General features: G+C 38.0%; 1 protein-coding gene and 1 long non-coding RNA gene across 3 annotated transcripts; one reads left to right on the top strand and one right to left on the bottom strand.

Moving 5' to 3' along the window:
• Positions 1 to 586: 586 nt before the first annotated feature.
• Positions 587 to 14,268, top strand: LOC108257159 (uncharacterized). 2 transcript variants are annotated; one of them, XR_001810418.3, is made up of 2 exons: positions 587 to 780; positions 13,820 to 14,268. It is a non-coding gene; the product is annotated as an uncharacterized LOC108257159 (long non-coding RNA). The 2 variants fall into 2 exon arrangements; XR_008393404.1 differs by having other exon boundaries at positions 13,201 to 14,268.
• dlx6a (distal-less homeobox 6a) lies at positions 1,116 to 4,593 on the bottom strand. Its single transcript, XM_017454651.3, has 3 exons — positions 2,836 to 4,593; positions 2,079 to 2,272; positions 1,116 to 1,847 (listed from the first exon to the last, which is right to left on the bottom strand). Exons 1-3 carry the CDS (start codon positions 3,137 to 3,139, stop codon positions 1,608 to 1,610), a joined length of 738 nt encoding a protein of 245 aa, XP_017310140.1. The 5' UTR covers positions 3,140 to 4,593; the 3' UTR covers positions 1,116 to 1,607.
• Positions 14,269 to 15,122: the final 854 nt, after the last annotated feature.

The raw sequence follows: 15,122 nt of genomic DNA, 5'->3' as shown, positions 1-15,122 counted from the left end.
CCTGTGTATATGTCTCTATCTAGTTACATCTTCATCTGTGTTTATTTTTTTAAGCATTTGAATTATTTTCAAAAACTATTTTTATCGATATTCGCAAAGTTGCGTAAACCCCATGGCGGAGACACACATGGCCTACAATATTTCAGCATCTCATTCCATAAATGCGAAATATCTAAATGAACCATACCGAATCCACTCCGATCAGAAAAGTGTTTAAAAAATCAAGCTCCATTTGTGCGCCTGCATGGGGCATCCACAGGTTTGACAGCTGCAGGGGCTTCTCCTCTCCCCCATTCAACACTGTAATTTCAGATAATATCCCGAGCGTTCACCCTTGTCAGCAATTTGTACATGAATAACCGAATAATTTCGTCTTTTTGTTTCGTCTTTGCTACCTCAAATCCAAATAAAGATGCCTTTCAGTATTAAAAGTGGTAGAAAATTACAGGTAATTATCTTTGACGGTAAAAACGCTGTAATCAGCGGGCTACATCAAAAATTACCCTAATTATGTCTGCATTTATGAGAATAGGAAAAAAACCTTCACTTGGATAAAACCCATAAATTGTCCCAAATATCTCCTTCATATTGAACGAGACTGCAGCTGGGTGCTTTGTTCGGGATCGATCCTGTGGCGAATGGTATTCAGCGTTTCGCACATCAAGACAGGGAGAGAGGGGGAAAAACATTTTGTCAATACTGTAATGATTGAGACAGAGTAGATGGACAAGATGCGGTTCTATATTATAGGAAAAACTCGATGAGAGAAGACCAACTATGGTAAGCCATTTTGTTACTTCTTTAGATTATACCACCCGTATATTCTCTATAGGCCTATAACACCAGGAGTAAGTGTTATTTTGAATGAATCTATGTAAAAGGAGAGAAATTCTTTACATGTCAAGAATAGCATTTAATGAACGCTAAAGGATTAATTAACAATGCAATCTACTAAATAATAATAATAATAAAAGAACAAATTTGAATAAAAAAAAGCTTAAATCACCATTCAAATGTCTGTAATGTTAAAAAAAACCTAATAAAAAAATAAATTAATAATAATAATAATAATAATAATAATAATAATAATAATAATAAATCAAGGGCATGACGCATTGTTTGAAGCCATGTTTTTTTACTCGATTTATGACAAAACATAAAAAGTATTTTACAACTAAAATTAGACAACATATTTACAAGCGATTTGCTTTCTTTTGCTTGATGAAAAACATGTAATCATAACGCAAAGACCGCAAATTTTTTTTAGTTCGTTTTCACATGTGACACATGGGTTATTTGAAAAGGCGTCAGTGTTTCTTTCCGCTTCCACTTTTGTCCCATGCTGGTGATGGAGCTATGTGTTTGGTTTACAAGTCAACAGATATAACTGGCGGGTTGTTAAATCAATCCCATTTGAGTTTAGATCCACTGTCCGCCACGCAAGAGATCATTGTTTATCCTTCACATGAAACTTCCCACAGGAAAAATGTCCTCAGTTTGTATTTTACAGATGGCAATGTGGGTCACTGTTGTTATCACTGCGCTGGGAGAAACTAAACGAGGGTCAGCGACGAGGCCTCGGGCCTATACCGCCAATGATTCGCAGCCTATCTCTGCATAGAGTCCTGATGAGGTGAGGAGTACCAGTGTGAGTAGCCGGGCATGTAGCTGTTGGCAGACATATTCACTCCCTTGGAAGACGCGGACACGTCCCATATGGGAGGGATGGCCGGAGAGCGCGGGGACAGAGCGATGGAGCCCGGCAGCGGGTCACTCTCATGGGGATTACTGCCTTGCTTCAGCAGCTTCTTAAACTTCGACCTTTTGTTCTGGAACCAGATTTTTACCTGAAATACAAGGCAAACAAGCACAGACATTAATTCTTTGTATAGTGTTAACATTTGATTAAAACCACTGATAGCAGAGCGCAAAATATGCTGCACTACAGAGAGCTGGATGTTGCAATAATTGAATTCAATGCAATACCATAAAATATGCAGAAAATATACATATTCAGCGTCTGCATCAGGATATACATTCATAACTAGATTTCCTGCATGTTGAGAGGAAAAGCTCACCTGTGTCTGTGTGAGCCCGAGGGAAGCCGCCAGCTCCGCGCGCTCCGGCAGAGCAAGATACTGGGTTTGCTGGAATCTGTGGTTTAATGCCTGAAGCTGCAAACTGGAATAAATCGTCCTCGGCTTTCGAATCTTCTTGCCTTTCCCGTTGAAACGTATTTCTCCGTTTTCAATCACTGTTGTTTTCTGCTGTTCTGGAAAGGGTAACATTGCGTTGGTAGGAGAATCATGATTCAGATTTTTATTCATGTTCATTAGGGCCAAGCTCAATTTTTCAGCATGATAAGTAAGGAAACTATAAGCATGACATATGACAATAAAATCAAATATTAATTTCTTATGTAAAGCTACATGGACTGACTTAATTTAATTGGATGCTAATTACAGTTCGCTATGGATGGGGGTAAAAATCGGCAGTGTTTAGTCTATAACAAATCTGTTTCACGAGCTCACGGTTGTTATTATTAAAAGCAGAAAACGAAGCAATGACTAAAAGCCCATCTCTGTGCCGCAAAACCAGACAAAGGACAATAGGCGCACTCGGGATTGCAATACGCCTTAAATACGAGCATTTAAAAAAAAATACAACTCTAGCTGCTTAATTTTATTTGCGCTATAATTCGCATATATACACGGATTTGTGTCGCAAACAACTCGGTTGTCGCAAACAAGACTGAGTAATAACGCAAGAATGACTTTGGCCTAATTAAACATTGAAAACAAATAAGCGACTGTAGGAATGTAAAAGTGCGCTTACCTGTGTCTAACCTCGTCTGTGTGCCGGCGGCGTTATTATGGTAGGACGGCAGGTATGGACTGTGGTGCGGATGGCTCATGTACGAGTATGGTAGCGACCTGTTATACGAGTTTGAGCCTGAATACGGAGAGTTGTCGTGCTGGTGAGCGTGGGAGCCGGAATGGAGGCAGTGGAGCGGGTAGTGGCTGGCGGCCATCGACGGAGAGCTCTGCTGCGAGTGCGACTGCTGACCAAACTCCATGAAAGCCGATTTTGACGAGTCCTGAGCCTCCAGACCGTCAGCCATCGTAGTCATGGTCATCATCAAATTTTCTGCCTTGAGAGTACTTACTCCCCCCTCCCGTCTCTCAAGCCCAAATAGGTCCTGTTGTGGTCTTCTTTCCCCCTTGTTTAGAGAATGCTGCCTTATTACTCCGAAATCCCTCTTTTTTCTCCCTTCCGTTTTTCTCGCGCGGTATGGCGAAAGGTGGGCTTGAGTAAAGGCAGGAGATTATAAGGTGGATTCTGTTAAATTTGAGTCCTTGCTTCTAGACTTGATGCAGACACTACAAGTAAAATGGTTTGTCTCCAAAGGGCAGCGCCTTCCTATTGGTCACTCAACCTCACGTCATCAGTTCTCTGCTTAGCTGAGACTTTACAGCGAGTTAACCTATCTTAACTGCTCTATGAGGAGGATAATAACGGTGGGGTATCCCTCGGTAGTTCACAAAACAATTACTTGTAAATATGATTTTAAAGACAAGAAGGGTTTGAAAGGTGTGATAACCACAATAACAGGTTATGAACAGCGTCTGATCTGATTAAGTTGCGTTAATGAGCCAGTGAGCTGATGATCAGGGTAGGCTATATTACAATCGTGTTAAAGCTGGCACTATAATTTTACGAATAGAGCAATCGTTTAGAGTCTTGCGAATTATGATCAATTATTAAGAGAGTAGCCTAATCTGAACACTTCCGTAACGAATTCGTATAAACTTAATTGTTAACTGCGTAATTACGCGATGCGTGCTAGCTCTATCGTAATTACGCACAAGTCACAGTCCAAGGTTCTGTCATTGGATGTCCCGGCTAACTGACAGCATTTCCCCGCTGCAATCAGGAGCTCGTTACAGTTGAAAATGTATGTAAATTGCACATGCAGTTAGTGGTTTGGCAAATCGCGTTCACATTATAAACCACGCTGTAAATACACACTACAACGCTCACTTAATTCACATTTCACATCGTTTCATTTTTATGGTCAACACGTTACTTCATAATATGGCGTTCATTTACTTTAAATGGTGATGAAAAACTAATTATAGTCGCAATCAGTTATATCCAAATCCCATTTGATTACCCGCTACACTGTATTCAAATTGCTCCAATAAAATTGTGAACAATTCATCTGTAATGATTATGGACGAAGTTTATTTTTGGAGGTGGAATAAAAGTAGATATAGCATAAATTATCCGCTAATTATACGCCAGTGTCGCCTCAATTATCCTCTTATCAAAAATGGTCGTCTAAATGCAGCGTTTAGTTTCAATTTTCTCCCTTTCTGTAACAAGAACTTGGTACCTTGCTATTATTGCCAGGGTTGTTATTTACTTTGCGGGATTTAAAAGTGCACAAGCGGCCTGGATAACCACTCTCCGTGAACGGACGAGCAGAGACACAGGGCCAGCTGATCGTCCAAAAGCTCGCATTGTTGGATTTTTCACTTATTTCTGCTTGCAACAGAACATAGCTGGAATTTGTATTTAAGACATTATGGCAGGTAAGGGACAAGAGCTTGTATGATCTATCGCAGATTGATTATGGACCTCTAAACTGGTATTTTTTATGATATTATTTTGCCTTCAGCAGCTGTCATTTTAATGTAATAGTGCATTAGAGCCTCTGTTAGAACCAATTAGATCCTCTGTTAGAACCAGTTTTTCGATTTTTTTTTCAACGACCCGAGAGGGAAACCAGACACAAACAGGCCTATTCTCTAATCACCAGTGAATGGTACAAACTAAACTTTCAATTCTGCTTTGTTGCCAGTACTTTAGGCGTGTAATAGGCTGAGACGTAGCGCTTCATTACCTTTGCTTTTGTCTCTTGTGTGAAATGGCAAACCATTGCGATAAAAACACGTTTTACTTATATTCCATAGCTTATACAGCCTTTTTTGTGCATAATTAATATCATCTTATTGCATATCTTTTATATATACATATATATATATATATATATATATATATATATATATATGTGTGTGTGTGTGTGTGTGTGTGTGTGTGTGTGTGTGTGTGTGTGTGTGTGTGTGTGTGTGTGTGTGTGTTTTAGACAACAGTTAGCTTATACGACCTTATAGTATATAAGGGATCTCAGTTTCCAGCAACAGAAGAAAGTCTATATAGGCTAAACAAGATTTATAGCATTCTATAAATAAGGTAACTAGCAGGCCTGAATTAAGTACAATTATTATGTCATTAAAAAAAATCTTATTATATTCTGGGCTTAAATTTTAGACTGTATGATATCTGAGTACTGTGTGGCCTCAGCTATAGAATTATGGTGAAGTAGCATTTAATTCGAGCAGCCAAAACACAGAATTACTCAGTAAAATAACTCAGTAAAATCACTGACTAAAACCACTCAGTAAAATCACTGACTAAAACCACTCAGTAAAATCACTGACTAAAACCACTCAGTAAAATCACTGACTAAAACCACTCAGTAAAATCACTGACTAAAGCCACTCAATAAAATCACTGACTGAAATCACTCACTAAATCACTGAATAAAATAACTGAATAAAATCACTCAGGTGAATCACAAGGCTTTAGTTTCAGGCAACTCCATACTATTGGTAATGTACAGGTGTCATAACAATTATTTTCATGTAAAAAAAAGGAAAACATTTAAAAATTATTTTATGGATTATAATAGCAACAGAGATCAGTATTCGTGATAGGCCTGTTTATATTTATGTCAGTAGAGGATACCAGCAACACAACAGCAACAACAACAACAACACATTATTATTATAAATATTAAGAATAGTATAATAAAGCTAACAACAACAACAACAACAACGATAATAATAATAATAAAAAGAATTATTATTATTATTATTATTATTATTATTATTATTATTATTATTATTATCATTATTATTATTATTATTTTGTTGTTGTTGTTGTACAAAAATTCAGAATTGGATATAAAAGGTTTGACTGTATTCTGTGTATTAGGCCTAGTGTGTACATATGTATACCTGTATTCTCCATATCATCGAGTGTTAACACTCTGCTCATGTGAAACATTCATTCTCTAACAAGAGCTTGGAATTTTCCAACAGCTATTAATCTATTGCTTGGCTATATTCGGATTGTGTACAGTCTGTTTCAGGATTTTTAGGACACGTTTTGGGGTCGAAACCATCAGAAATAGTTAATGCGGGTCTCCTCTCCTGAGCTCAGCCCCACTGCCTGTAACGCCATCATGCATGAACTCACATCGCTGCGGGGGAAAGGAACTGGCGCGGGAAAGCTGACGAAGGCTGACTTTGCAGCGGGATTTAAATGACTAAAGTCAAGATTTAGAGCTAAATGGAGTCGCGCTTTAGTCTGACAATCCATACAAACGACAGAAATAATCTTTCTAGGCTTTAAACAACCCGTGCTTTAAATCTAGATAATATTAGACACGCAATTACGTGGTCATTTTAAATTACTTCAGTGTTTTAGCGACACATGCTGTAGCCTGCACCTGATGGACAGAATATCAGTTTATATGAAATCACTTACATTTCTACTGCACGTAAATCTGTGCACAGTATCCCTTAACGAATCATATATTCGTTAAGAAATGCTGGCTGTCGTGTCGTGTCTAGGCCTAGTTCCCATAATTTCCCTAAATTTCACAAAACCTATCTATGCCCCCCGCGCCCCCCCCCCTCCCCCGCGAAAGAACAAGGAAACACATTTTTTTCACTCGCAAGAAAATTGGTATAAAAAAAAAGAAAAAGAAACAGCTACACTACGTTCATTATGTTCAGAGTAAAACTGCATCCAGCAAAAGGCATACCTCGGCATTAATTTTCGATTCATCTAAATTAAGCTGAAATCTCCTTTATCTTTTGAGAATGTTGAACAAATGAGAACAGTGGGATTTTTTCGTGGCTCTTTTTCGACTTAATAGAAGACATTATTAGCTCTGACAGCACACAGCTCAGGTCTGGAGGAGAGGATTTTGTAGAGAGATGACAGACAGGAAGGCTAGCAATCATAGGCTCTTTTTTACCCGAATGTACTGTTCGATGCCGTTTATCCTTGATGATAGAAAATTGCTCTGTTGCCAGGACGCGGCTGCTAAAATAGAGGGCAAGAGCAACATTTCCATTTTCCAGTTTGAAAGCCATTGAAATGAATTAGTAAAATGGAAAAAAAAATCCCGTGGTAAACAAAGGCGACAAACAAAGATAGCCTTTTTCTTGAGCTGAGTCCCCTTTCAATTTATGATTTTTCGTTTGCGCCTGTATTCCCGAGGCTTTGAATTCAACAGTTGTAAATGGATCACCCTCCTGATGTGCGTCAGTGGTGATTATTAATTTTGCAATATGATCAGAAAGTACAGTGCATAATTCAATTAAGCTGCTTTTTGCAACCCAATTACCCTGCTCTTTCATATATCATAGATAATTCTAAAAGTCTTAAATAATTGATCGAAATTGCAACCTCTTACTACAATAAAGCGTGGATATAACTGTATAAGGGAAAAGAAAAAAAGCATACAACGTACATATATGTATCTTTTTACCTAAACACGCGAACAAAAGATTTAAACCTACATAACTGCTTCTTAAGGACCACTGATGGATATTTATAGTTTTAATTTAGAAGCCAATAAAAAAGTACACCACATCATGTACCTTCCGAGGTAAAAGATACACAGCCTACTAAAGATACAACAAATGTATATTTCTGGCAACAGGGCAATATAAAATCATGTATCATATATCCTTGTATATCTATATCAAATAGCGTGTCTCTGGAGAGCGGTTGACAATTCTGGGTAACGTATAATGTCCCTAAAAGGAGTTAGTCAGGCTAGTGTGTGTTTTGACAGCTTGAGAACACACCCGAGTGAATAGTGGGTTTGCATGTCATCACAGACACATGCTTTATTGTTGTTTGGGCGCGCAGTGGCCGAGTACCAAGTGTGTTTTAGTAAACACGCGCGTTAAAGTTGCAGCAATCTCATGCATAACTATACATTTCGTTGGTGATAATGTAGAAATAAATGGCTATAATACAGCATCTTATAACAAACAGTGAATCCAGTGAACAGTTTTTAGCAGTAGAAGCTTACTAGCAAAAAAACCCATCTTTTTTTTTAGGGGTATGAATTATTATCATAACATATAACATAAATAACAACGACAACAATGCCGTTTAAAAAATTATTAAATAATTATAATTATTATGTCATTATTAATTATAAATGATACATTATTATCATTATCATCATCATCATCATCATCATCATCATTATTATTATTATTATTATTATTATATTATTATTATTATTATTATTATTATTATTATTAGTAGTAGTAGTAGTAGTGGTAGTATAAGTATTAGTATTGTATTTATTAAAATAATAATTATTACTATTATTACTTCTACTACTAATAGTAGCCTAGTAGTAGTAGCCTAGTAGTAGTATAGCATTACTGTTGTTGTTGTTGGTGGTGGTTTAGTGCTTAGTATTACCACATTAATACATTTTTGTAAACTTACTTACACATTAGGTTCGAATGTCATAAACGCCATATATTCATAATAAAACAGTATTTCATTCTTTCAGCTTAATCAATTCATATACTCATGCAACACTCTCGCAAATGAAGGTACCATCACGGGTTTGTAGCTTAAATAATTTGATAGTTTTCCAATAAAATATACCTGCTAAAGATACATCTTATCTTGATGATACTCGACGACAGGGAAAAGTCCAGTTTGGTAGCTACATTTATTTCTGGGAGTAGACATAAGATCTTTTAGCCTTTGAAACAGTCCAGGAATCAATGTTAGGAATTAGGACTCTGATTTCAATAACCTTAACAACCCCCACAGCGTTTTCCAGTGAAACCTTTTTAGGGTGCATGATTTATCTGGTAATTTTATTTTGCAGTTGCCTATGTAGTCATCATTTACTACTATGCTAATTCGTCTTTGATCTTCCAAGCAGTCCAGATCCATTGTTGAATTAATATTCAGTGTAGATGCCGTTGTTCTTAGGAAATGGTTTTTGAATATGAGAGTTTAGGCAGGCAGGTGGTTTACTCCGAGGGTGCAGCACTATTAGCCTGTATATCACGCCTGGCTCCATCTGTACGCCTTGCAAGGCTTCATTTATTAGCAATGCATGCGTGTAACCTATTTGCAATTCTCCTTACCCAACATTGTCTAAACACATGTCCTCACCATTTACCCCTGTATCGAGCACCACAATAGTCATATTCGATATGGAAATGTTTTTTGTTTGTTTGGGATTTAACTGCAATTTTGCTAGCAAATAACCTATATGGTAACTTCATTGTAAATTATTAGTTTGAATACTACAAAAGCAGCCTCGTAGCATTAATCACATAATGAAAGGCCTGACATGAAGAAAGGAAAATTATCATAGCAATTCTGATGTCTGATCTTATTTAGGCTATGTTATTTAAACTCGGAGTTGAACCACTCATGTTGACAAATTGCATGGATTTCATTTCTATTTGTAATTTGTAAAACGCTCAAACACAACGAGCTCTAAATGCTCTCTGTCTTCAGATTTATTTCATTGTCGTCATGGTGATCTTCAGGAAACGCAGGCTATGTAAATCAACTCATATAGATCCAGTTCTATTGTTCTAAAAAAAAAAAAAAAAAAAAAGGATTCAAACGCGAAGGTGTTGGAGGAGCTTAAATTGCGTGTGACTGAACAAGACGTTTCCTTCGTCCGCGTTTGCCGAGACTCAGTGAGGGAGAGGTGAAAACAATGAGGAGCATAAAACACAATTGTGCGCTTGAAACTCAAGACCGGCGTGTGAGATGAGGCGGAAAATGCGGAGAAAACAAGTCACACCTGGTGGACCGCCTCATACCTGCTCAATTCATTCCAGTGCCAGGGTTCTCAGGAGTTCATTATATTTCTCAAGCTACTGTTCATGACTTACTCATCACAAATCCAGAAAAAAAAAGAAATCCTACATGAACTCACGAACCTCGCAAACAAGCAAACACACACACACACACACACACACACACACACACACACACACACACACACACACACACACACAAAACCACCCAGGCGATTATGTGCGAAGTTAAAAACGGACCCAGATTGGTATCAGTAAAAAGATGCTGCATGAGTGATGACAGTTTCTTCCCAGAAGGATTAAGTAAAAAGATAACATTTCTTAACCCACAAATTGCTGTGTTTGTTTCCAGTAAGCCTACATTAGGCCTGTCCTATTCTTTATGAAAAGTTTTTCAGACATAATCGTATTTATTCACTGAAACTGTTGGTAAGATTAATCTACAGTCTGGTCCAGTTACAGTGCGAATAATAGCAATTGAATTGAATCCCCTAAAATTTTAATCCCCTTCAATTGTTAAATCCCCTATAGACCTGCTATAACACCCTGGTGGTTACAGACCATTAACTTAACCCAATTTAATGCAAAAAAAAAAAGAATTGTGAGATATTGATCAATGGTTTAAATGTTGCTACAAATAAGGTGATGCAACATAAATGGGCCATTTGAGAAGATGACTGTTATAAGCCATATAATTTCAGATTTATTAGAGCTTTTCAGACAAAAAGACTTGAAGCTCTTATTTTCATTAGCTGTAAATGCCATTTCAATTCAAGGGTTTTAGACCGTGTCTGTTTTAAACAAAACACAAGCAGGCAATCACACTGATAACTGCCCTTGGAAATGCATCCACCAGAGCGCTTATTCAATCAATACAAGGAGAGAGGGTGTTCGTATAAATAATGAAAACAAGGCAAAGTCATTTTCCACAAAGTAAACCACGTCTCACAGTAATCATAAATAGCTTATCTGCAGAAGTCTGAGGAAACCAGCATATTATGTTTTTCTGCTCTAGTATGCATTTTAGCTGTGTGTGTACGTGTGTCTGTGTGTGTGTGTGTGTGTGTGTGTGTGTGTGTTCGTGTGTGTGTGTGTGTGTGTGTGTTTGTGCTTGTAGCCTATATGAAGGTTTTGTGCTTGTAGTCTATATGAAGGTATACTGTGCTGATGTTGAGCTGGATGCAGAAGTTGTGATGGACAAGCATTGTACAAGTCTTATTCTGGATGAAAATAGTTTGGATTTGATAAGGGTACACTATGGACATATGGATGGAGTGGCATGAAGTGGGAGGGGAGCTGTCAATCACAAGTCTGCATGAATTGCTGGACTAATTGCCTGTTTTTTTTAAGGGCTCCAGAACATGCTACCAAATGAATATAGTGGATTAGGAAAGTGTTGCATTTGTTGAGGTGTTTCTTGGTGAAATGTGTAGATCTTATTGAAATATATGTAGATCTTAATGAAATATAAGAAGACCCTAGTCATATATGTGGAGATCTAAAATCTTATTGAAATTGTATTGATTTTATTGGTGGCTATGAATTTGAAAGTAACATGCTTCAAAAGATTTTTCAGCTACTGATAATGCATCAAGTCACCCAAAGCTGCCTACTGTTCAAAGACAAGCTATTACTGTTTTTAAATACAGTCACCATATGGATGAGACTCTTTAAGTACTACTCTTTCATCTTGTATTGTAGTCTTCCACAGGTGTCTGCTCCTCTTTTATCTGAGATGAGCGACATTTTCTGTCCATTAGCAAATTTAGGCCACATAGCTTTTAATACCAAACTATTTACACCTCATAACTGTGCATAAAAGCCTAGATAAAACAAGGTCATCAGGTCTGCCTGAGAAAAACATTTTAGAATCCTGTCTATTGATTGAATATGATGGCTTCATCACCCACACTCACCTCCCTGAGAGTGACGTGCATCCATACCGCCCCCCACAGCTCCTTCCTCCCTGCTGCTGGTTGGTTTCTACAGCTGCAGTGTGTGAGAAATGACCAGAGAATTGGCCTCTGGGATAGCAGCAAGCCATCCTGGTGCTATTAGGCTTGTGGCTAATAATAGGTGTTTCAGTCTGGGGGAAGATCAATCAGGGGGAATCATAGGGAATGTTCTGAGGAGCACTTTTACACATCTGTCCAGATGGATGAAATTACACTTGTCTGTTTTTAGCTGTATTACTCTTAAATTGGTTGTCTACTTTTTTTTTCTTGCTCTCTTTCTCTTGCCGCTCATTCATGTGTCAGTGGTCTGCTAAAAGGATTGGGTGCTAAACTCCCTGTCATTTTAGTCTTTTCCTTATGCACGTCCCCCGTCTGCACACCTTCAATTTATTTACTTACTTGCATCTGAACAAGAGACGAATAATGTCTCTTGAGATTTTCCTTCTTGTGAAGAGGTTAATTGCAAAGCAGTGAATGGAACACATCTTGCATGTGTTTGAAACATTTTAAGCTGTCATAAATAAATATTGTTTTCATACGAAAACCACTGATGACATAATAATCTAAATGAATATATTGGTGTTTTATAACATATGCATATCATTTTTAATGATTAGAAATTAATCATTGCTTTATGAATCTTTTCTAGTGGTTTAATTGATTTGCACAAGATCTTACTGTTCTGTACTATTCATATGCAGATATTCTAATGAGTTGTAAATGTATTCATATACTGGAAACCATCAGTGCTCACAACTGTTATCGTATGAATATTTAGAAATATGCCTGAAATATGCCTATTGCTGTCATGAGCCATGAGTGTATTGGGCTGTGGAGGTAACCACATGTTGGTAAGACCCCCTGTGATTTAGCACTGCCAGTTAACTGACATGATGTGTCCATCACAGAGGTGTGTGTGGAGACTGAGAGGGGTCATTTACAGACTACAAAATAGCTGCATGCATCTGTGATTTCAGCTCAGTGGCTGACAGCTTGAAATGTTATGTTTGTGAGCGACAGTGTGGCAACTTGCATCGAGTTCTGGCCTTTTCAGCAATGTCTTTTGAGCTTTATGCTGAGTTCAGGAATGATATAACTCTTAGAAATGTGCCAAGTTTGATTTGCTTGTAGTACGAATTCGTATAAGTATCCCTGACACTGTTACAATGGGCTGACACTCACAATATGGTACTCAGTGAAATTACCACTCAAAGACACTCAGCGGGACTTTTTTTAACAGTGAAAATGAATACTGTACATCATTGTTGTTTTTTTTTTGCTTGCAGGGAGCCTGATTTGAGATGTTCTTCTGTTGTTGATTGCTCAACATTGAGAGATATTTCAAGGGCTCAGAGAGCTGACTGAGGAGAAGTCTTTTGAAAGAGCAAAGCCCGATGACCAGGCGAAGGAAATCAAGGCTCCCTAGCGTGTCGCCTTAGCAACGGGGGAAAATTAGCATTGACTTCCGAGCAAGCCTACAAAACTAGGCTTCAGGATATTTTTTTTTTTTTTTTTACATCTTGAAAAGTGACAATCAAAGAATATCTAAAGACATGCTTCCACTTCCATTTATATTGAAATCAGCTTCTTTCTTTTTTCTACTGCCAGAACACAAAAAGTCTTAATGTATGTATTTTTGCTCATTTTACTGTGTTGTGCAGTTTCCCCGCGATGCCCCCTTGCTCATGTTTGCCTCCTGCCGTGGCAAACAGAACACGTTTATGATAGTGAATGCATTTCAGAGCACTTCCCTACATGAACTAGAGCTGACACTGGCTTTCTCATTCGCAGGCATGGAATTCAGATCTCATGATTGCCAACACGCTTAATGATAACGTCTCCTAGAGTCACAGAAGTATCACACTGATGCACCATCTCTCTCTCCCTCTCTTCATCACATTGCAGGGAATTCATTGGAGTCCAAACTGCAGAACCCACAACTAAGCCCATCAGGAGCCGTTATTCAGAGAAACGAAGTGCAAATTGTTTGTGCCGACGCATGAAGCTGCTTGGTGTATCCTCTCATCACAAGCAAGCTGCACTGCCATGTAGGAACAAGCAGGAATACATTAAAAGGTAATGAGAGATCAGTCAGAAGAGGGTCATGCAGGGCACTGTTTGGCATCGCCATTGCTGGGATAGAGCTTTCAGCGTGACGGCCTTGTTGTCTCTGTTGAGGAGCCAGAAGGGGTGGAGTTCAACAACGTTCCTCATGGCAACAGTTGCTAAGCCTTGCTTCTTGTTGATGTGGTTATCTGTAAATCAAAACTGGGTGCAAAAGATTAGCAAGCATTGTATATATGTATGTTATTTCACATATTAACTATGATTTGAATAAATATTATCATCCAAGACCGTTCAGACACTGTGTGCCATTTACTCTAGTGTAATTATGTTGCGTGAGAAGCTTAAAAATGACCATGAACTACAGAATGCTAATGAGTAATATTATTCACCACGCACAGCAGATATTACATTTATTATTATTTTTTTTTGTAAAGCCACAATAGTTTTAGTTAAGTAATGAGCTGATGATTGCACCCCTGAGAGATTAAACATTTCCAAATATTTCTGCAAAAGCACCGCCAATCCTCTTCTCTGCCATATGGCCACTGATGAGGGCAATGTGGAATCACCTAATGGTATGCCATTGTAACAACACCTGGCAACAGTTCATCCAGACTCTCATACTCCTCCCGTCCCTCCTGCTGAAAAACGCTGGAACATATTTCTGTTTGAGAGAGAAAGCCCTATGAACAAATAATGGATGTGAGCCAGTCTAAATAAAGTGTGGTTTATGAGTTGTGGTCAGGACCATCTCTTTAAAAAAGCATGCTATACAAAAACTGCTGCCAACTTATTTTTTTTTCCACCATACGGTTATAATACGAAGCCATTTTTTCCCTCTCTCACAGTAAGAGGCTCAGTCAATAAACGACTGCCTGTAGACCAGTAGTCTACAGCCACAGGAGAAGAGAACAAGCCACACACGCCAAAACAAACCCACGTTCCCTTGCAATTTTTAACTCAGCCATTTCAATAATACACTCACTGGGCTTCTGTGTAGAATAAATGTTTGGTGAGCATGTCATGTTTCACTTTCTATAGTAATCAACAAAAAGGACAGTAAGACTTCGTTTCCTTCATCTAAAAATGAATACTGTGCAATTTTGTTCAGTCCTCTAAGTTATGGTTACACTAAGAAACC

The sequence above is a fragment of the Ictalurus punctatus genome, chromosome 24, assembly GCF_001660625.3.
Source record: "Ictalurus punctatus breed USDA103 chromosome 24, Coco_2.0, whole genome shotgun sequence".
Lineage (NCBI taxonomy): Eukaryota > Metazoa > Chordata > Actinopteri > Siluriformes > Ictaluridae > Ictalurus > Ictalurus punctatus.
The sequence above is the reverse complement of the archived record's forward strand: the minus strand, read 5'-3'. Positions and strand labels throughout refer to the sequence as shown.

Excerpts from the sequence above, each read along its gene's own strand:
- dlx6a (XM_017454651.3), bottom strand. The coding sequence starts at position 3,139 with ATGATGACCATGACTACGATGGCTGACGGTCTGGAGGCTCAGGACTCG. Across the intron at positions 2,273-2,835 it reads ACAGACGAGGTTAGACACAG|AACAGCAGAAAACAACAGTG; the intron begins GTAAGCGCACTT and ends TACCCTTTCCAG. Across the intron at positions 1,848-2,078 it reads TCGGGCTCACACAGACACAG|GTAAAAATCTGGTTCCAGAA; the intron begins GTGAGCTTTTCC and ends CTTGTATTTCAG.